The sequence below is a fragment of the Vulpes lagopus genome, chromosome 4, assembly GCF_018345385.1.
Source record: "Vulpes lagopus strain Blue_001 chromosome 4, ASM1834538v1, whole genome shotgun sequence".
Lineage (NCBI taxonomy): Eukaryota > Metazoa > Chordata > Mammalia > Carnivora > Canidae > Vulpes > Vulpes lagopus.
In genome coordinates this window covers 120,120,549-120,140,439 of record NC_054827.1, presented here as the reverse complement: position 1 = coordinate 120,140,439, position 19,891 = coordinate 120,120,549, and the positions used below count along the sequence as shown (strand labels likewise).

General features: G+C 55.6%; 1 protein-coding gene across 29 annotated transcripts in view; it reads left to right on the top strand.

Moving 5' to 3' along the window:
* Positions 1–19,891, top strand: part of ABLIM2 (actin binding LIM protein family member 2) — a 141,677-nt gene that overhangs the window by 98,020 nt on the left and 23,766 nt on the right. For 8 of the 29 annotated variants that reach the window (XM_041752280.1, XM_041752284.1, XM_041752283.1 and 5 more), the window contains 5 exons: positions 4,825–4,926; positions 5,376–5,429; positions 10,281–10,400; positions 11,422–11,474; positions 12,144–12,285. The exons of 1 other annotated variant lie outside the window; for it this stretch is intronic. In XM_041752280.1, the coding sequence (XP_041608214.1) occupies positions 4,825–4,926; positions 5,376–5,429; positions 10,281–10,400; positions 11,422–11,474; positions 12,144–12,285 (471 nt within the window). Of the gene's footprint in view, positions 1–4,824; positions 4,927–5,375; positions 5,430–10,280; positions 10,401–11,421; positions 11,475–12,143; positions 12,303–19,891 lie in introns of those variants that run through there. 20 more of the 29 variants (XM_041752302.1, XM_041752295.1, XM_041752297.1 and 17 more) reach the window with 9 other exon arrangements.

The following is a 19,891-nucleotide window of genomic DNA, read 5'->3' as shown; positions in this document are numbered from 1 at the left end:
CTGTCTCTTTTGAGAAGCAGCAAAGCTGGAAACAGTACATCCTGTGAGTGGGAAAGCCGCAGCAAGGACTTGCCATGTGCATCCACGGGGCACATGGAGGTCGCGTGACCAGTGTGCTCTCACCAAGAGGCACACAAAACACTCACTGCAAACCAGGGCCATCTGCCTGTTAGGTGACAGGCCAGCAAAGAGCTGCCTCTTCTCCCTTGGCTCACGGGCCCAAACGGCACAGACACACTATTTTCCCCTTGCCCACCGTGGCCCCGCTCTGGGTGGGGCTGTCCCCCGGGGGCTCCGGCAGAAGTGTGGCCTGGAGACGAGGCCAGGCTATGCTGTCTTTGCTGTAACCTTGCTGTCCTGGTGGCCTCCGTGTGCTGGCCAACACCAGTCCAGGCTGGGGATGGAGCAGACCTTGTGAGCCTGTCCTCCGCTGCTCCCCTGTGACCTTCCAGCCTCTAATTCTTACCACCCCAGGGTGAGGAAGGCCAGGATGGGCCCTTAGCCATGGGCAGGCCCCTGGGCAGTGCCTCAGACCTGCAGCATGCCTGCTCCAGGCAGGTCAGGGGGAGCAGCGCCCCTTCCCCAGCCCCGTAAGGGAGGGCCAGGGAGGGGCAGTCGTGTTGACCTCGGGCAGGAGCAGCGAGGCTCTTCCTTTACCCCTACGGTGGGGAAGACCATGCAGACAGGCTCCGCCCCTGCCCACCAAAACATGATCTGGAAGCCATTGCATAGCCTGGCCAAGGGCATCCTCTGGGGGCAGGAGCACGGTGCCTCTGCTGTCTGCTGAGTGGGCAAAGGCACCAGCCCTGTGGTGGGTCCTGGTTCCCTCCTGGCTGCTGTGGCTGCCAATTCCCTTTGTCAGAAATCTGTCTGGGTCAGATGCAGGGGAGGCCTGACCCTGTGGCTCTGCTCCACACCCAACTTCCAGGGCCATTTGGGACCATTGGAGTGCCCAGCCTCTTTACATGACTCACCCCAGAGGAGACCAAGGCTCAGAGAGACAGTGCTGGCCTGAGATCCCAAAGGTCTGTGGGGCAGAGCCAAGTCAGGCTCTTGTGCACAAGCCATGTCCACCGCAGGTCCTAAGTCCACCTCAGAGGCCACCCTGAGGGAACCTGTCCTCCTCCTGATGCCCGCACTCAGCCACCTGCTGTAAGGCATCCCAGCCTATGGGCATTCGGGTGGCCAGCTGTGTCAAGGCCTGTCCTCCTCCCAGCTGGTCACGGCCCTGTGTCCACCCATGCTCCCCGGGAAAGCCTTTCCTGGCCTCTCACGGCATCCTTAGCATCTTTGACTCCTCTAGGTGGAGATTCCTCTCTGAATGCCGCTGTGGGTGGAGGGCTCCCCAAGGAGAGGCATGCCCTCATCCCAGCCAGCACTTGCCCTGACCCGGCTATGTGCTGACAGGGGTCTCTGGCTTTCTTCCTCTCTTCTTGCTGGACCCCTATCCCAGACATACCTTCCTCCCCACCTCATATCTCAATGTCCAAAGACACCCCTCTACCAAGACCTGCAAATGGCATCAGTGTTGGTGGTAATCATTTGCAATTTAGTATGAATTTCAGACCCTGGTCCATCTCCTGTGGCAGTGTAAGACTTAAGCTTGACGTCTCACCTGTTAAGGAGTAGGCAGGTATGGAGTGTCCAGGGTAAGCGATGCTGCTGGAACCTCTTCACTGAGGAGCTTCCACTTACTGGCTAGCAAGCCTTCTCCCCATATGGCGTGAGGGGAGAGAAGGAGCTTCTGGTACAGAGCCTCAGGTCAGGGCCTGCTTCCCACACACCTGCTGGGCCCCCAAGACACTTCTTCATCTAGCCCCAGTCCTTGGGCCATCCACCTTACAGGGTAGTTGTGGTCAAGGATCAGATGGCCTGTGGCCCCCAGCTCAGCCAGGAGATCAAGGTCACATTGATGGCTGGTACCCTTGACATGATGTGACAGGAGGGCACCGCACCCCTGGGGTCTTCCTCCTGAGAACCCTCAGTTCCTGTCCAATCATGAGATGAGAAATAATCAGACCCATCCTCAGTGAGGAACACCCACTGCCCAGAAGCCCTGACCAGGACTCCTCATAAAAATCTTCGAAAACCAGGGAAGTCTGAGAAAGCATCAAGGCCCAGAGGAGCCTGGATGGTAGCATGTCACGTGATGTCCTGGACGGGCGCCAGAGACAGGGAAGGGACATTAGGTGAAACTGTGAAATCTGAAAAAGGATGGCGTTTAGCCAACACAAAGTGGTGCTACGTGGCAGCAACGTGAGCATGGGGGACTTTCTGAGCCCTCTGGACTGCCTGAAACTATTCCAAAATAAACCACTTACTTAAATTTTAGGAAGAAGAAGGCCCTCCAACCAGTAGAGGTCAGAATCCGACCTCCTTCCTGAATTGCCTCCAGAAGCCACAAGAGCTGTATCAGAAGGGGCTTCTGTGGCTTCTCAAAGTCACCGCACAGCCGGCCTCTCCTCTGTTTTTCCCACCTCCATGGCAACATCAGTGGTTTGGGGTTTTTAACCACTAAGGCCCCTGGGGCAGTGACTGGAACCTCGGGGGGCATGGTGAGCCGGCCAGAGCTGCGCCTCACCAGGACCCTGCCCCAGGCCCTCCCAGCCCCGTCCCTCCTGCAGGAGGCAGCCAGGTGGTGCAAGTCCTGCGGGGCTGTTGTGGGTATTTTGTGAGCATCCGTGAGCTGATGTGGGCAAAGCCCTCCAAGGGCCCCTGGCCGGGGGTGATGTTAGCAGTGTGTTTTATTATGATGAAGTCACCCAGAGAGTCCAGAGAGTGGAATGACTAGCAGAGGGCTGGGTCTTCCAGGGAGGCTTTGCCCCGGGGCCTTGACCCAGGATGAGCCTGGACCCGTGGGGAAGATTGCAAAGGGGATTCTGCTGGGGGTGGGAGAGGAAGGGAGGCTGGGGGGAGGGGATGCCAGGAGAGGCGTCTCAGCCTGGGACCAAGGTGATGGAGTTTGCTGACCACCGTACACCTGGATGGCAGGAGTGTGTGGCATGATGGGCCACTGCTTCTGCGTATGTGTCCCCAACTGCCTCTGGGTCTCGGACCCCAGGAGTAGCTGCTGAGCACTGTGTGTGCTCCCCAGATCAATCAGCACACACACAGGGTGTTCCCTGTGATGGACACTGCAGGGTAGGCTTGGGGGCTGGGGGGGGAAAGGAGCCTGCCCACGTGTCTGATCGTCTGCAGCCACCCGGTCAGGACCCGGGTGGGTGAGGTCCCGTGAATTCTAGGCAGAAGGAAGTGAGCTGTTTGAAGCCTCCGGGATTCAATAGTTCGGCCAGGAGCACACTCAGCTCAGTGATGACACTGAAATGGGCAGTTCTCGGCTGTTCTGGGGCCTGTGCAAGGACACTATTTAAAGCCCACACTTCTGCTGTGTTTCTCTGCCCTTGAGGGAGGATCCAGTCATAGCTCTATGGTCAATAGAGCCGATCTGTGGTTTCCTTTACGTGGGGAACCCCCCCCGGGGGCTCAGAAATGGCCCAAAGGCCCCTGCTCCCAGGGCCTGGTGTGGAGCTCTAGAAGGGTCTGTGCTGCACTGAGGGCATGGCCTGGGGAAAGGCGGGGTTCCCACAGTGACAGGGGGCAAGTCATCACCTGAAGTTCCTTCAGTGCTGACAAGTGGATCAGTGCCCAGGCGCAGAAAGATGCTCCAAGCTGCGGTCAGCAGCCCCCAGTGTGGCCTCAGCCTGGGTCGGGCAGCTGGTTGTGGCCTGCTTGGGCTGAGCCCACCCCTGCCCTGCGAGCCCTCCTGGGTTCCTGGGGCACCCGACCCAGGCAAAGGGCACTCTGAGCCCCGCCCGCTGCCCCCTCCTCGTGAGCACGCCGTTGCGGCCCCCTGGGAGGGCTGGGTCACCAGCCCGGTCACCTCGGGGCTCTGCTGCTTTGAACGGCTGCATCTCCCAGGGGCTCCTTCCAAGTCAGGAGCTCCCCTTCCCTTGCCAGGCTGTGATCTAAGGCGGCAGAGGGTTTCCTGAGGCTAACGGGAGGGGAAATGAGGCGTGCCTTATGAGTGTCTTGCTAAAATGAGCCATAAACCTCATCATCCACAGTGTTCGATTGCCCATTGCATTCTGTCTATCATGTCATTCCTTAAATAGGTATGTGTAGGGCGGCGGGGGGGGGGAGGGAGGTGAGGGTCACCCGGGGAACTGCGGCTGTCTGAATCTGTCACTTGATAATCCAACCTTGTTCACAACGTCAAAATTACAAATCCAGATGGGATGAGAAATTGGAGCCAGAATTGGGGAATTCTTTTCATTTTAATTTGCCAAAAATAGCTTTATTTAGGGAACATGACCACTAATGAGTACCAATTTTCTCTTCGTCTCTCATAGCTTTTAGGGACGGATTTTTGTTGTAATCCTATTCTGAATGACTAATTGGTGGATTCTCCAAGAAAGCGGCATCTTTTTATGCAAGGATGCACAGGGAGGGAGGCTTTAGTTTTGGTGAATTTGCAATTTGCTGGATTCAAGCACCAGCCCTGGCTGAACAACGAGGAGAGTGCGATCAGCCCAGAGCCAGGCCGACCTCCCCACGAACTAGCAACCCGCATGCCCTTGTCCTTGGTGCCATTGTTTCTTTGCCATGGGGCCACTGGAAGGAGTCCGCTTGAGGTTGGATTAACAAGCCTTGGGCCCCGTCTGGAAATGTGGGTGGGGGGCACCCTCCCTTCTCTGTGCAGAGCCTTGGGGCAGGCTCCACCAGGCAGGGGAGATGGGCCGGCTGGGAACAAGCGTTCCTACTTGACATACTCTCCTTTGCCTTCCCCTTCCTCCCTTCTACCTGCCTTTGCTCTTCCGTCTGGAGGCAGTGAAAGTGGCCGGAGCACCCCCAGCCTCTCAGTGCTCTCAGACAGCAAGCCTCCCCCCTGCACCTACCAGCAGGCGCCTCGCCACTTCCACGTCCCAGGTAGGCACCCGGGACGCGCGGTTGGGCGTGCCATGCAGAGAATCTGATTGCACGGAATTGCCAGGATTCTCGAGCCTCTCCACATCCCCCCAATTCTGAGGGTTCACACATCCCCCACCCCCACTGGCATGCTTTGGAGTTTCTCCCAAAGCCTCACAAACAGCAGGGAGACATTTTTGCTCTCCTGAGAATGTGCTGGAGAGAAGGTGCTGTCCTGCCGGATGGCCACTCAAGCTGCCTCCCTCCCTCCGCCCCTTGAGCTAGATTCTGGCTTCGGGCTGGGTGACGCTTGGTCTGAAGATTGGGTCCCAGGCATCAGTTGCTTGTGGGGTGCCAGAGCCTCTCTGGCCGCTTTGGATCTGGTGCCTGACGGCTGCTGAGGAAAAGCAGGGGGATGGAAACCGGTCTGCTTGCTCACGCTGCTCTTCTCTCTCTCTCTTCTTTCCCAGACACTGGCGTAAAAGATAACATCTATAGGAAACCCCCTATCTACAAACAGCATGGTACAGTCGGATTTCCTCTGCTGCTGTGTTCTCTGCATGCCTGTTGCACCCATTTGCTTCTGAATGCTTCCTTTTGTTGTGTTCCGATCCGTGATGGGGCGGCAGCATGGTTAGTCTGAGTGTCAGGCTCAGCGCACACTGAATTCACTAGCGGGCTCCCAGGAGCCTCTTCATCAAAGACCGCGGAGGGCATCTCTGAGTAAGGATGCCTCCGTGCCACGAAGCTGAGGCTGATGCACGTCAAGGGGCTTGGGGTGTGGGTTCATCACTGACAGCCCGTCTCCGGGGCTCCAGTTATGCTGCTTTGAGTGAGGCAGCCAGGATGATGTCTGCCAAGGCGGTGAGGGAGGCTTCTTGGACCACCGCCCAACCCAGCCAGAATTTTGGAAAACAGAACAAACCAGATTAAGCCATTTATTCTTGTGTTTGGGGAATTTCTGAGGATAGAATGAATCCTAGCTAGCCTTCAGCTACGGAGTGTTGTTGCATCGGCAAATGGGCTGGACAGGTCTGGCAGTGGAGGGGGGCAGTTCTCTCAGCCTCTACCTTCCCTCTCCAAGGCGACTGCCCACCTCCACACCACCTGAGTCTGCCTGGGACAGGTGCATGGGCCATAGGTGGCTGGAGCCATGGAGCAGGATGCAGAAGGCTCAAAGTCTCCCCTGTTTTTTGATGGAATTTCTGGGTGATTTGGGGCATGTGGCTTTACTATCCTGAGCCTCTGTTTCCTTTTCTGCAAAATAGGACAGATCCATCCACCCTGCCCTCTTAACAGGCTGGTTATGAAACCTGATGGAATAAGGAATGTGGAAGTATGTTCTAAACGTAAAGTACTGTGCACATGATGGAGATATGGGAAGAGGAATTCCCATATTTAAAGTTCTTGTCCAGATGCACCCAAAGAAAATGGCCACATCCCACATCCATAACTACATCACTGTTAGGTGGAATCTTATAAAAACACGCTTTCTGTGACTTACTGATAAATCAGTGGTCTGATTGTACAAACAAGATTTCTAATTTTTCCTAGATTGCAATAGGCCCCATGCTTTGTGCATTTCTTCTTCTTCCCAAGAAGAAAAAGAATGGATTAAACTCTCAGTTGCCCAGAAGACAGTGACTTTTACCATTCCCTCTCAGCCAGGGGAAGCTTGGAGCACAGATGTCCCAGGGGGATCAGAGAGGGGTGGGCCAGTTAGATCCCAGGGCCCTTAAAGATTGTCCAGACCAGCCCCTTCTTGTTACAAGTGGGGGGCTGAGGCCCAGCTGAAGGAAGGAGCAGTTATGTTAAGTGCCGTCTTAACCCTCATGGTGCCCGTGTTCAAGCCTACATGGAAAGGTGTGCGTTCTGTACTTGTCACAAGTGGCATTGGCTGATGTGGCCTTTTATTAACCTCAAACATGTAATGAATATACATGGTATAAGACGGGCCGGCCTCTTAGGAAGCAGAAGGGACAGTAAATCAGGGGATGAACTTGCTCAGCGGCTTCTGAACAAGCCAGATCTAAGACAAAGAGCTTCCAACTCTAAGTCCCTTGACCAAATCGTCCAATGAAGACATTTTATTTTACTGTTGCCAGTGTGAGTCCTTGTGTTGTTGTTTTTAAACTGGATACAAAGGCCTCTCCTATCCAAAGGCAAGAGGATTCCTGTACAACTGAACCATGAACAATAACCAAAGCCCATTTATTAATCCAGAAATCTGCCATGTTGATTCTTTTGGGAAATAGACTTTATAGAGTACCTACCCTCTACCCAGCATCCAGCCCCATTCTAGGGATACACATGAATACAGCCTGTCCCTTTGTAAATGTGGATGGGCTAGGGACAGGGAGGGGATGGGACTCAGCATGTGTGTGTACTATTCTTAACCAGGTTTCCTTCAGGAATGCTCAGAAAATAACATTTGTGTTAGGATGCATTTGGTTTCCAATATATTTTAGATGTTTTGATTTTACAAGATTTCCCCCATCCAAGTGGAGCACATCCTGTCAGAAGTGTGTGTGTGAGCACATGTGTGTGTGTGAGCATGTCTGTAAAATCACGCATCTATGAGACCATGTGCGTGAGTGTGTGAGCACGTCTGTAGGATCATGTGTGTATGAGAGCAGGTGTGTGCATGTGTGTAAGATCATGTGTGTGTATGAGAGCATGCATGTGAGAGTGAGTGCATGTGTGTGTGAGTGCATGCATGCATGAGCATGCATGTGTGTGTGTACACACACACACACCCCACTCAGCAAAGTGACCGCCCAATTCATCTCTCAGGGGAGAGACTTGAGAAGCCACTGTGTTGACCTTCATCTGTCTCAAGATACTTACTCTGGGTGATAGTGTTGCATTACTGGACCATTTAACTAGTTTAAGATAATACGACCAACCACTTTAAAAGTCAGAGTTTTTAATTAATGCATTTACTTTTCGATGCCCTATCTCCCACTCACAGAAAGTCTTTCTTAATTAGTGTTGCTCTTTTCTGGTGCTCACATTGCATTCCCGTTCTGGGGAGGCGAGCCTCCAGAGGTGAGCTGGCTGCTGCCACCCCATGGTGGCCAGGGTGGCTAGGGCTCCAGCCACTGCTGTGAGTGCACTTGTTCTGTGTGGGCACCCGACAGCTGGCAGTGTTTTCCTGGGGGCCCACAGTGAGGTTGGCACCACGTGGACGAGGAGTGTGAGGTTGGGGCTGAGAAGTGGCTGCTCTGCAGCCCGGCTAGTGTTTAGCCCCGGGTTTGTTTGACCCCCGACCTCTGGCCCTTGACCCTCCTGCTCTCGCTGTATAGCATTTAGGGCCCAATAGTATATTGTACTATATTAGTTCCAGCTCCACTTGATTTAATGATTTAATGGCTTTTTAAAAAATAGTAAGAAAAACATAGAATAAAGGAAGCAAAAAGAAGCAAATGGAAAATTGAAAACAGCGGGGCAGGATAGGACTGAAGCAGAAGAACTCTTTCTGCACAGTCAGGGACAAACATGGGACAGGCAGGGGCGGTGGGACAGCGCAGACAGGACCGGGACACTGGGGTGCTCCTGAGCCTGCTGCAGGCGGTCAGGGGGCCCGTGACTTTAGTGAAGCAGGTGCGGTTCCAGCGGTGGTCAGTCCCGTCTGCATACCGAGAGTGGGTTCGAGGCTGCCTCGCCATCGGACTCTGTGGGAGTTAGGTGAGGCCACGCTGACGTGGGGCGCAGAGCAGCAGCACTCCAGTGGTAGGTCCCCTCGATGGAGCAACGCTATGCTCGGTTTTACACTGCTCAAGATGAATTCAGAGAAAACCAGAACACCTCCCCCTACACCTCCTCCCGGGAAGCTGAGCATCCACGATGCAGGGACGGGGCTGGCTGTGTCATTTGTAGGCCAAGGCGGGGCTCTGAGGCAGGGGGTGGCAGCTCAGCCCCACACCTGCAGCCGCCCCCTAGTGGAAGGGTGCTCACTCCATCGCCCTGCCAAACCAGTCAGGACACATGGCTCCGTGGGACATGCACGTGGTTCCTCTGGTCCCTGGTGTAAAACTGGAAACAACCACTTCTCGTGTCTCTCTGGGATTCCTCTATAGTGGAATCGAGGCTCATTTTTGGTTTTGGGGTCCTATCTTGGGAGGAAAAGGAAGGTAGATGGGGCATGGGTCCAGAAAGAAAATCAGGGGATGCATGCCTCCAGCAGAGGTCCCCAGGCTCACCCCGGAGGGCTCCTCATGGCAGATTCCAGGCTCAGGAGGGAGGAACCGCCTTGTTTGATGGGGCAGACACACTCAAGCTGATTTCCTGGGTCGTCCTGTGTCGGCCCGTCTTCTCCCGACACTCTGAGACACCGTGCTGCCAACTAGCCTCAAAGTTGTTCTCTTGTTCACTCCTAACTTCTCGGACCTGGACTCCCTGGTGTATCACAGCATCCACATATATTACCTCACGCGACCCTCGCGCCTCGGGGGTAGGCATCATTTGCCCATTTTACAGATCAGGAAACTGAGGCTCAGAGCTATCCAGGAAGCAGGCTGCAAATAATACAAAGTGCTGGACTCCTGTATTCTCCTGCTCCTGCTCCCACGTCTCGGCATCTGCCGTGTATGTTGTGGGCTGGCACGTTTGGCCCGTGGAAAGCCCTTGGTGATGGAGTGTGGCTGAGCTTATTACACCTGGCAGAGCCTTTGCAGAGGAAACTTGCTAAATCCTGGTGGGCTGTCATCCTCATGAGGTAGTGGGGCCATTTCTTAAGCCATGAGGTTGCTCCCCAGCCAGAACGCATCTAGCCCAACCTGTTGCCCACAGCTGTGTGACATCCTCAAACCCAGGGTGGCCTCTGGTCCCCATGGGCCGAGCCCCAGGGGCTGGGATTTCATATCCCAAAGAGCCTTTTGTTGTCTTTGTACTTGCAAATGACCCCCACCATATTGGCCCACTTGGGGCCACCAAGGGGTCTCAGGGGTGCGTTCACTGACCATCACCAGAGGGCCCAGCCCTGGAGGCCTTCTCTGGGTTGGACTTTGTGCTTGGAGCTTTGAGTCCCCACTGGCCTGATCATCTCTAGAGCTTGTGGGGTAGCCGCCAAGACTCACGGCTGATGTATGGTCAGACCCTCGGGGCTCTGCTGCCCGGCAACCGCCACTGTCTGGGCAACAGGCGAGCCCTGGCCATGGGCATGCATCCATCCTGCCCTCTGCCTCTGTCCACCATGACACCCCTCACGCAGGTTCACCATAAATTTGTCTCTGCCAGTGGAGAGGGCAGGGTGTTTATTTTCACCTTAGAAAATCACTGTCTCTCCTGGAAGAAGGAGAAACAGGTAGCCGTCGGCAGTAACAAAATGTCCGTGAATCCAGAACACTCTTCAACTGTGACCTTATCCTGTCAAGGTCCTGTAGCCCAATCCCCAATTTCCAAGCTCTCGGGCCTGATGTCAGCCTTGTCCTTGATGGTGCACGAGGCAGGGTGCTCCAAAAGGCTGGAAGGTCCAAGCCCTCCGCAGGCTGCAGGTAAGGAGCCCACCCTTGGCGTGGCCTTACCGTGGCCTCAGTTTCCGTGGGGGGTGGAAAATGCCCCTGGGGTTTCTGTTTAATTGTTCCATGCATGGGGTCTGTGTCTGAGGATGAAAAGTCCTCGGGTGGATGCTAAGAAATGTCAGGATGCTCGTGTGTGATTTACATGTTCATACTTGCTGGGAGATCATGTCAGCCCCACTGGGTGACAACCCCCCCACCCGACTGCCACCAAAAAAAAAAAAAAGGCTGGTAGAGAATAGAGACACCTCACTTCTCAGCTCTAGATGGTGTTCCTGGTAGATATGCTGCGGCAAAGTGAACTTGTGCTTGATCTGGTCCACTGAGGTCACCTCTGGTCGTATGTTGTACCTCCTTTGCCCCGCTTCATGGGCTTTCTCCAGCAGCAGAACTCACTGGCCGTCTGTGTTTTGTGGGCAGCAGACAGTGAGGGGGGCAGAAGGAGGACCTCGGAGACAGACCACCTGGGTTCAAATGTCAGCCTCTGCCACCCCCGATGCATGGTCTTGAGCAAGGCATGCCGTGTCTCTGAGCTTCAGTCTCCCGATCTGTGAAAGGGGTGGTGTGGGGATAAGCAGGAGTGCCCATGAAGCGCCCGGCTGAGTGGGACACAATAGGCCCTGGTTGGCCAAACCCTCCTGTCACTTTGGGGTTAAGCCAGGAATTAGAGTGTGTGTTCTTCAAAATGCCAAGTGGCTGCATCTAAAAACATGGCTTGATCTCAGGAATGGGGGCTTGGCTGGAGTTTCCAGACCACGTCACTTCGCACACTTGCTCTTGGTTTGAAGAACCATCACATGTGAAGGCCCGTGGGGTCTCCCCCACCCCCATGGGAGGATTCTCCAGTGTGTCCCGCTCCCTGGCACTGCAAAGGCTCTCATACTGTTGTCCTCGGCTTGATTCCTTTCTGTTTCTGACATAATGTGAAGTGGGTACTTGGCGGGGGAGCCCAGGCTAGACGGTGTATCTCCTTGACAAGCCGCCTCTTCCCTTCCAGCCGTCAGGCGACCGGATGGAGAGGACAGAATTTTCGAGCAAGATAACAGGAAGGTAATGCGGGGGCAGGTCTGGTTGAGAGCAGCCTCACCCAGAGGCAGTGTGGTTCTGTGGGAGTCCCCAGCCGGGACCTCAGGATCCCTCTCTTGCGTTCTGCTCCACAGGGCCCCATGAGGCTACACGTGGCAGGGACCAGATTTCAGAGGTGGCCCCCGCCAGCCTGAGACTAGCACACCTCCTGCCAAAGTCATGTTCCGTACCTGTGTAACCGGGTTATGGCTCTTGGCACCAAGGAGATGTCTGAAAAAAAAGGAGAATTAATCCAAGTGCAATGCGGGGGCATCTGGGGTGCTGGCTCGAGACCAGGCTAGGCAGAGGTTCCCTGTAAAGGGTCCGAGGGTAAAGAGTGAGGCTCTGGGGGCTGGGTGGCTCTGCTGGAGGGGGTGCACCAGGCTGCAGCACATCATCTCCAAAAAGCAGGCTGCAAGCAGGGTGCAGGGTTTGGTCCCCGGGCTGAGTCTTGCATTGCACCCTGGCTCCAGGGCAAGGCCCCTTGGCTTGTCCTTAAGGGAGGGAGGTGTGTGTGGAGAGAGTGCATGCTTGGCTCCCCAGGGCGCCCCCAGGAGGAGCCGGTTGGGCCCCTGGCCATCCTGACCTGTGCGACAGGGCAGTGTCATCGCGGAGGGCCTCGGAATTCATGTGGCTTTTTCTTTCCCCCCCCAGCAGAAGACCAGCTGGCTGATTCTCAAGGGGGATGCAGACAGTAGGACTAACTCTCCAGACCTAGACAGCCAGTCTTTGTCCCACAGTAGCGGGACCGATAGAGACCCTCTCCAAACAATGCAAGGGGACAACTTTTACTCACGTGAGTGGTTCTTTTGAGCAAGGCACTGTAAACATGGCATGAAAGGCCTCACAGCAGAAGGGCCCCACAATTTGAAACCCATCCCCCAGACCTAACTAAGCCTTGCTCGTTAAGAAATATAAGAGCAGACCCAGTTAGGAGAGAGGACCCTCTTCTGTTTGGGGTCCCTTGGACATCATTAGCTAGCTTGCAGCCAGTGGGTGTGCCGGTGTCTCCTGGACAAATCAGGCTCCTGAGTTTTCTTGCAAAGAAGGCCTCCCGGGCTACCAGGCTGGAAGCTGAGGGCCCGTTTCCCTCCAGAGCTGATGTAAGCATGGTCCAGGTGGGTGAGTCCAGACTGGGAGTCGATGACAGGGCACTGCCATCCGGCGCTCATCCTGAGCAAGGACCCGGGGAGTGGGGCCTTCCCATCTGCAGGGAGCACAGGAACCAGTGACGGCAGCCTGACTCTGGGGTCAGGAGGGCTGAATTAGGAGTGATTTCCAGATGTAGGACAATGCTCCACATCATGTTCTCTATTTATAGAGGCTGTAAATTGTAGGGGAAAAGCCGGCTATGGTGTGATGCCCTCAGGGGACCTGGATGTCATCTTTGGGTCCCAGAGAGTGGTCTCCTGTGGACAAGCGTGAGTCTTAGCTTGGATGCAGAGGGTGGAGATGGGTGTGAGAAGGTGGAGCACAGATGCTGGCTTGGCCGGGGGACAGGCCTGAGCTCCGATCCGGGTTCATCACTGATGAGCCACAGGACCCCGGGCTGCTCCCCCACTGCTGGACCTCAGTTTCCCCTGTCTGCTTGGCCAGGTCAGTAGAGACCAGAGGAGGTGACACAGGTACGCAGCCAGCACTCTGCCTGGCCCATAGTAGATGCTCAGCAAACAGACTGTCATCATCATCCTCATCCTCATGACTATGAACTGTAACCTGTCCTACAAATGAAAGTATTCTGTGGGAGGAGGAAGGGGTGAAGAAGCCCGGGCATTGCCATTTGTCAAAGAAGAGCTCAAAGCAAAGCAAAGGTGCATTGTTCTGTGTCTGATCTTTGTAAGCAGACCTCTGTGAGCCCTTGTGCCTCCAGCCCTGCCTGGGGTCCAGCCCATGTGGGGCTCTCTGGGCTGGCACAGGGGGTGGATGTCACCACGGGAAGGCTGCGTCAGAAAGTCCCCCAGAGTGACTCTTCCGAGGTGGTGGTGTGCTCCTCCTGGGGCAGATCTGGAAAGGACGCGGCAGGCTGCTCATCCCACCTGCAGGCAGGGCCGGTCATGGCACAGACCAGCCAGGCAGCTGCAGCACGGCCACCAGCCCCTCTCTTCTCCCAGGCACCCACTGGCCTGGACACCATAGGACTTGCACACGGGCCCTTGGCCACCGGCCTAGACCGTGGGCCTTGCTGCTCTGTGTTCCCTTTCTCCTACTGGCAGTTGTATTGGAAGGTGATGGGCTCCTGTTGTGCCGGCACCACAGCACACCGGCTGCCCTTCTGCACCTGTGGGGTGTCATGGTGTGACCCACGAGGCCCAGGAGCTCTCAGGAAGCCAGTGTCTGGGGACCTGAGGGTGGCCTTTTATGGCTTCCTATCCTCCCCTTGCTGGGTGGTGCTAGGCCCCCACCTCCTGCTGACGCAGATATCCCCACTTCTGTTTGCAGCCCATCTGAGGGAGGAAGGGGCACCACATTGGGAGAAGCCTGCCCAGGAGGGGGCCTCCCTGTGCTGCTCACCCTCCCTGTCACCTTTGCGTGCTGCCTTCACCCTGGTGCACTGCCTCCTTGCCCGCACATGCTGGGACAGGGTGCTCCAGGGCTGTCCTAGGAGTCTCATAGGTGGGAGGACACCCCTTCCCCATGGGGACCACAGGCTGTGTGCACTGTTTTGACTGGCCAGTCACACACCTGCAAGGTCTTGTTTCAGCTCGTCCTCTCCCCATCACTGTTGTCTTCCTGTCACTAGCAGCTAGGGCAACCACAGGTGGGGACACTGGTGCTTCCCCTTCAGGGTGCACCTGGCCTGTAGGAAGCGCTGCACCTGGCCTGCGGGAAGTACCGCACCTGTGTCAGAATCCACGCTCTAACTGGGGAGATTCCTCCAAAGGAATCTTCTCCAAAGTAGAAACGTGTATATGTATGCGTGTATATGCGTGTGTATGTGTGTGGGTATACATGTATATGTGTGTGCATGCCTGTATGTGTGTGGGTGTACGTGTGTGTGCACGTGGCCTTCCCTTCACTGATGCTTAAGATGATTATGATGGTTCTGTCATTCCTTCGCTTTCTACGGTGTTCTGATGCCGGTTCCTCTGAGTGAGAAACCCACTGTGCAACTGCTACAACTGTGCCTTTACTTCCATCCTGAAGACGTTGCCTTGTTTCCTGATGTGCATGGGAATAGCAGCCAGGACGTAGGCTACTGGTCATGCCTACATCAAGCGTGCCTTGCTATGTGCTAGCCTATTGAGAAATTGGGGCAGGATGGGCAGTGCTCATAACTGAGGGGGATGTCCCCTCCTTTCTCGGGGCTCCTTTGATTCCCCCCAAGTAGCTCCCAAAGCGATTCCCTAGACACCAGTTCCATTTGGAAAGAACTGTGATTGCACAGAGCATTTGCACACAGCAAGGCACGCCCACCCGCATCCCTGGGACATCCATCTGTAGCGCGCCCAAGGAAGGTAGGATTGTGACACTCAACACAGTGGACGCTCAATAAATGTTTGTTGAATTGAGATGCATTAAATTCAACGGGTATTTATTGAGCACCCACTCTGTGCCAGACGCTGTGTTGGGCGCCAAGGGGGACACCGAGAAGACAAGAGCAGCCCCTGCCCCGGAGAAGCACGCAGGGAGCTAAGAGAGGCAGAGACGCCAACGGGAGCAAGCACACGTGCATATCCCGCCACCACCCGCCCGGGGCCTCCGTGGGCTAATGGAGCGAGGGCACAACTCATCCCACTCATGACACCATCAGCACATCTCACCCAACACTGAACTCATCATTCAGTCATTCATCCATCCCTCCACCAAACATTTATTGAGCACCTACTATGTGCTGGACATGGTGCTAGGCAGCAGAGAGGCAGAGGTGAGTGTGGCCCAGGCCCCATTCCCCAGCAGAGATGCAGATGACTAAGCAGCAGTGACAAGACACTCGTCTTTTGGACACTGCCACCTCCGCCAAAGAGGGCCTCAGTGAAGTCCATGTTGTATTATAGTTACTTGTATTTTCCTTTATTCTACACCTCCTGCCTCACCTGGACAGTGTGTGTGGTATGCTGTGCTACCAGCGAACCTGATTTCCACACAGGGAGGGGATGGTGTTGAGTTTTTGTTATATGAAGAGGGTCTTGAGCTTTACAGGATGACACTCATCGTCCTCAGAAGAACACAAGGTGACGTAGGCCTCCTCTCCCATAAGACAAAGGCACAGAGGGCTGGGGACCCCACCCAGGGGACCCCTAGAAAGAGAACCCAGCGTTTCTGAAGATGCAGGTCCCTCCTGAGGCCCCAGCACATGAGCAGATTGGAGGAGGGAGCCTGAGGCAGCACAGATGGTGGTCCCGTGGCTTTGGCTTTTGTGTCACCTTCTGTGTGTCCCGCCCTGTGGGGTCCTGTGTTTGATGAGACATGCTTGTCTTCACCTGCTGCCCACCACTGCCAGGGCCCTGGTCTGGGGCCGGGCTCCCTTCCAGCGACCCACCGGGTGTGAGATTTCCGTGAACAGGAGAGAAGAGGGCTAGAGGCTCGGTCAGAAATTGACCTTTTTCCTGTCACCTGTCATTCCTCTGAAGTGGTAACAACACTCATTCCCGCATTTCCTAGTCCATGAGCCAGAGAATGAGGCACCATGATTTGCTGCGTGCCGATCTTGTGGTGAGAATGCCCCGTGGACAGCAGCGTGCCTGGCCTAGGTGTGCCCGTGGCCCCAGGGATAGAATCCACAAACATCAGTACTGAAGCACACCAGTGCCATCTCCTTGTTTATGACAGGCAGGACGAGGCCTAGCCTTCCACAAATACTTCCTGAGCACCTGCTGTATTCCAGCACTGTGGTGGGTGCTGGGGGTAGAGGAGAGGCCCACATAGATGACACTCCTGGCCCCAGGAGCCAGCATGCTAGTGGGGAGGGGACTGAGACCAGAACAATGTTACAAAGTGTGCATCAGTGCTGTGCAGGTAAGGAGGCCAGGAGGAGCTGGGGCACTCGGGGTGGGGAAGCCCATATCTGAGCAAGACTCAAAGGGGATGTAGGCTCCAACAGTGAGGGTGCTTGCGGGAAGCCGAGTGGGTTTGTGGGACAGCAAGGGGGCTATGTGGGAGGGGTGAAGGCTGCGACGTGCAGGGCCACGGAGGACTTGGTCACCTGGGGAGGACTCCAGCCTAGCATGCAAATGGAGATGTGATCCTGGAGGAATCCCCACAGAGCCCTGACCTCGTCTGATGGAGGTTTTGGTAGGCCTGAGTGGGGGCGTGAAAGACTGTATGAGGGGATTGCCATCATCCAGATTGGGGGACAGTGACTTGGGAGGGTGTCCTAGGGAGTTGTCCTAGGCGCATGTCCCGGGGGGTTCCTATGGGGAAGGTGTCCTGGGGGGCTGTGCTAGGGAGAGGTATCTTAAAGGGGTGTCTCAGGGGAGTGTCCTCGGGGAGAGGGTCCTATGAGGAGAGTGTCCTGAGGGGTTGCCCTGTGGGGAGGAGGATCTTGGGGGAATGTCCTAGGAGTGGGAATCCTGCTGGGTGCTGGGTGGGGGGTGTTCTAAACAGCACGAACAGCACGTACAAGCATGCCAAGGCAAGAGGCAGGGTGGCCATTTGGGAAATAGGAAGTCAGTGGGGGTGGCAGAGGAGGGACTAGCTGAGCTGGTCCGTGTAGGATGCTGGGAAGCTGCCGTGTCTGCTAGGGAATGGGTCCGCAATGTAGGGCTGTGAGCAGGGAGGTGAGGCAGTCCATTGTGCATATTTAAAACAAGGATGGGCCACTTCACAGAGGACAAACTGGAGGCTGCTGGCCCAGCACAAGGGGTTGGGGTGTCCATGTAAGCAGCAGAGAGGCACCTTGAGTGGTCTGAATGGCAGGACCACGTGTGAGCGTTAGGTGTGCACATGAGGGACAGAATCAGGAATGGCATGGGGGTAGTTCTGGCTCAGGTAGATGGATGCACCTTTATGCAGAGATAAGGAAAGAACAAGGTGGTTCTTCATGTGGAGTCAGAAGCCTGGACGTCCAGGCTGAGCTGCCCGGAGGTGGACGGATGGGCTGGGAGCAGAGTCCCTGTGGGTCCTCAGCTCCCAGATGCAAATGCATAACCTGAAACCCAGGACTTCTTGCCTGATAAGCAGGTTCCTGAGCTTGCATTACTTTCTTCAAAGGCTCTGAGGCCCAAAGAAGGTGTGATTCTTCGGGTCCACTCCCAGTTCAGGTGGGGTGGTCCTCCTCCCATTTCCTGTGTCCTCCAAACACTGGAGGAAAGGGGGAGAGACAGAGTGAGCTGGTGGGGAAGCAGGTGGGCAAAGTGCTATGTCGTGTTGGGGCAGGAGGGGACCCAGGGGAGCTACCAGGGATTGAGAGAGCCAGGGCTAGGGGCTTGGGGCAGGGTGGAGGGACAGCCACCTGGCATCCAGCAGGTGTTTAGGTCACCTGGTACAGGGGGTGCTAGGGAGGGTGTGGCCTCAAGGTAGATGGACCGACTGCTCTCTGCCCCTGCTGCTGGCCAGCCCCCAGAGAAAGCAGGGGGCACTGCAGACATCAGGAGGGGACCCTTGCCCAGAGAACACTGTTGGCTCTTCATTGTAGAGACCACCCCAGCTGCGAGAGCAGGGCCCCCATGGGCAAGGCCTACCACCATTTGATGGGGTTTGGCTGAAGACCCTGCTTTTAGCAAAATTCCCTGTGTCCCCTGTTTCCAGCAGGAATGCCCTCTGGGACTAGAAAGGATATGACCTCTGATTTGTGGGCAGGGGCACAAGCCACAGGCAATTGGATGCTCATGGAAAGGAGCCAGTGTTTCAGGACCCCCTTTGCTCCCCTTGTCTGCCTGGGGATCTTGAGACACCCCCACCCAGCTGGATGCTCTCTCCCCTCCCCCTACCCGGGGTGGGGGACTCTTTATCCATAACCTTCCCTGTCCCTTCTCCTCTGTGGACTGTTAGCCCCTGGGGAGCAGGGTCCAGGGAGGATGCCCCATGCCTCCCTCATTTGCATGTGGCAGCTTCTCAGTGAGTGCTTGAGAGAGCACGGGGTGAGCTGGGCTTTCCCAGAGCAGCACCATTCTCCCTTCATGGGACGACATTGCTTCTGTTGGGGTGGAGGGGATGATGGTGGTTGCTGCTGACACAAGCAGCAACATTGTCCATGAGACCACAGGACGGGTCAGCAGAGAGTGCTGGATCTGAGTGCTGGGCCCACCTGGGCTCGAATCCCAGCTTGTCACTTGCTGTGTGACTTTGGGCATAAGAGCAAATTTGTCTGTGCATAAAATGGCCTCATCTGCAAAAATGGAGATGATTCAGTCCTCCTGGCAGGAAGCATCTGGACTTTGGAGCTCACATGTGATGACTCCAGCATCCCATCACCTTGGAGGATGCCACAGCAGAGCATGGTCAAGTCCACAGGCCTGTTTGGGGTGAGCCTTCAGTGGCCCCCACTTGCTTGCTCCTGGAAGCCTGGAGCTTGGCTCATCCTAGGGCCTCCTATTCTCAGTCACTTGGGGCTGAAGGCAAGTTCCAGCCCCTCCTGGACCCAAACCTGTATGAGACCATGGAGATGTCCTATCCAGGCATTGGTGGAAAAACAGTCATGGCCCTGGCAAAACTGACAAAGATCTGCCCAGAGAAGTGCCTTGCTGATCAGAGCATCCCTAGAGGTGGTGACAAGCTGATTATCTCTAGCTGCATTTGGAGTGGTTGTCTACCCCCAATGGCCCTCTCCTTACATGTCCAGCAGATACTCTAACCTCTGATGAGCCAGCTCAGAAGAGGTACAGACACAAGGAGATTGTGCCCAGGGTTCTGAGAGCGGTCCCAGCAGAATGCCAAGTGCAAGGCTGCCACAGATGGGCTTTTGAGAGGAGGTGGCAGGGGGGCCTGTTTGCACTGAGCATGGCACAGGGATGGCTGTGTGTCCAGCACTTACAGGGCTGATGATACTCATTGTTAGCCAGCTGCCGCCTCATCCCAGGTTCTTTCCAATGCACACCTTCTTTCTAATGCACACCCTCTCGAGGCCACCTGATGCTGTCTGACATGCAGGTGCCCAGAAGACCCCCACACCTGCAAACCCACAGGGATGCAGAGCTGCTGGTGCAGGTGGGATCACTGATTCCTGATGCCAGGAATCCTAGGCTGTCATGTTTTCCTCTCTATGAGCAGAGGTTGACCTCATAGGGGCCATTTATTCTCCCTGGGCCTTGGCTTCCTCACCTGTAAAAGGAGATTCTGTGTCATGCGTAGGCCCATGAGGGGCAGGTAAAGTCTCTGAATGTGTGGAGGGACTTTTTAAGACATGCCTCTCAACCTCAGCTACACATGGGTCACTGGGACTTCTAAAATCTGCTGATGGCTCATCTTAGCCCCAGAGAGGCCAAGTCTACATGGCAGCCTGGTGAGGAGATAGTGGAGCCTCC